A 2,100-nucleotide genomic window follows, 5' to 3' on the forward strand; every position below is an offset into this window, starting at 1 on the left:
CACGGGTTCGTGCCCCGGTCCGGGAAGATCCTGCATGCCGCGGAGCGGTTGGCCCGTGAACCATGCCCACTGAGCCAGCACGTCTGGAGCCTGTGCTCCGAAATGGGAGAGGCCACAACAGTGAGAGGCCCGCGTACCGCAAAATAAATAAATAAAATAAAATAAAATAAAATGAAATAAATAAAGATCATTTTTTAAACCTCAGTAGAATGGTTGACATATAATAAATACTGAATAAAACAATTTAATTATACTAAGATTGTTTTAATTTTATAACAGCTTTTATCTTCAGGAAGCAACTGCCACAAATATTTTACTATTAAGACAGAACTTTACCTAAACATACATGAGTATTTTCCATTTACATCTGAAATGATAGGCCAAGCATTAAAGGAACTTCATGGAACATTTAGATAGGTCCGTTTTATGTTGCCAAGGGGGTGGTCTATTTGAGTGGTTTTTTTCTCTAGAATGCCTGAAATCAAAGGAAAATATTAACCTTAAAGGTGATTAATATTTAAAGTTCCATTTGCGGTGTATCTTTTTTTCTCTAAAAATGAAGGACACGAGTATTCTGGCCCCTGGAGGACTTTAACAGTAGCTTTCTACCAACCACAGCCCCGGCTGTTGGGCAGCACAGATACCGCGAGGTCTACGGGGCGGAGCCTTGGAGGGGGCGGAGCTTAGCGTGACATTTTGCGACTAGGATTCCACTGGCTTCACCTGTAACATCTCTCGCTGTCTGTTGCGTAGACGAATCGGCGTGACGAGCTGAAGATTCGAAGGCGCCAGCCCCAGCCCCGCGCCAGACGCCGTTCCCTTAGAAACCTGAACTGCAGGACCAACTGCAGGAGGCAGCCCCGGAGCTCCGAGGACTCGTCCCGTACCGCGCCGTCCTGCCGTCCCCGCATCGCGCCGCCCCGCCCCGGCTTGCCTCAGCCGTCGTTGAAACCCGTCACAGCGTGCAGGATCGAGCGCGGCCCTCGCCCTCTGCCAGGCCCCGGGGGCGCCGTCCGTCGGTCGAGGTCATGGGCAGCCGGTCCCGCAGCCCCAGTGCCTACCCTGCGGACTGGTGGGGACCGCAGACCGAAGGACCCGGCCCCGCCAAGCGCCGCCGAACGGAGGAGCCCGAGGGCCCCGAGTCCGAGTCCGAGTCCGAGGCGGCGCCCAGCCTGGACAACCTGACGGGACCTCCGGCCGCGGACGCGCTCACTTCCGTAGTGGTCCTGCCCGCCGGCTGTGCCCTGCACCTGCCCCTAGATGACGTCGACGTGCTGCTGGAGCCCGAGCCCACGTCCGTGCTGCAAGTGTCTCTCCGAGATCACACCCTCATGCTGGTCCCCGAGGCCCTCCTGGGCTGGGGCGTGGAAGGCCCGTGGGGACAGGGCCTGCAACGGGCCGCTTTCCTGAGCGCTCCAGGGGAGTACATGGCCCTGGAGCCGGGATTCTTCTGCGCAGCTGTCCCAGAGATCGCCCGCCAAGAAGAGGTCAACAGGGAGGAAGCAGATGCCGAGCTCCTGCCGCCTGGGATGGAGGCTGAAGCCGGCTCCGTCGCTGAGCTCCGCAGCATCACCGCAAGGGTGTCGGGACCCAGCGCGCAGGGCTTTGTCCCAGAGCCCTGTCCTTGGGCGCCCAATCCTAGTCCAGAGAAAGGCTCTCCTCACCACGACGACAACCTGGACATGCACCTTCTGGAGCCCTTTCCGGACTCACCACTCCAACCTCTACCTCCCTCTCCTATTCCGGGTCCTCACGAGCGCCCCCAACGCCCTTATGGTCCTAAGCGCAAGGCCCAGAGATGTCTGTTCCCCGAATGAACTCCACCCCGGTACACACACACACTGGAGGCCCAATGCATTTCCCGGCGTCTTTTACACTGAATGTCCTACAACCTGGAAATTAAGCATCTCGTGGGCCAACAACTCCTTTTCCCCTCCAGACTGGCTATAGTAGCAGGAGAAGTTATGTCAGGAAAAGAAAGCAGACTCTAGACCTCAGCTTTGAAATGGAAAATCTGCCCAGGGATACCGGACAGTGTGTGTTCAGATTTTAAACATCATTCTCAGGCCTATCCATTCCCGCTCGTTTGCATCAGTTATT

The 2,100-nt window shown here is 56.0% G+C and overlaps 1 protein-coding gene across 1 annotated transcript; it reads left to right on the forward strand.

Moving 5' to 3' along the window:
• Window positions 1–1,028: 1,028 nt before the first annotated feature.
• LOC132490553 (proline-rich protein 23C-like) lies at window positions 1,029–1,817 on the forward strand. The gene has a single exon (XM_060098879.1). The coding sequence runs from the start codon at window positions 1,029–1,031 to the stop codon at window positions 1,815–1,817; it is 789 nt and encodes a 262-aa protein (XP_059954862.1).
• The last annotated feature ends 283 nt before the right edge of the window (window positions 1,818–2,100 follow it).

Source organism: Mesoplodon densirostris, chromosome 5, assembly GCF_025265405.1.
Source record: "Mesoplodon densirostris isolate mMesDen1 chromosome 5, mMesDen1 primary haplotype, whole genome shotgun sequence".
Classification (NCBI taxonomy): domain Eukaryota; kingdom Metazoa; phylum Chordata; class Mammalia; order Artiodactyla; family Ziphiidae; genus Mesoplodon; species Mesoplodon densirostris.

Coding starts and splice junctions, on each gene's coding strand:
- LOC132490553 (XM_060098879.1), top strand. CDS start 1,029: ATGGGCAGCCGGTCCCGCAGCCCCAGTGCCTACCCTGCGGACTGGTGG.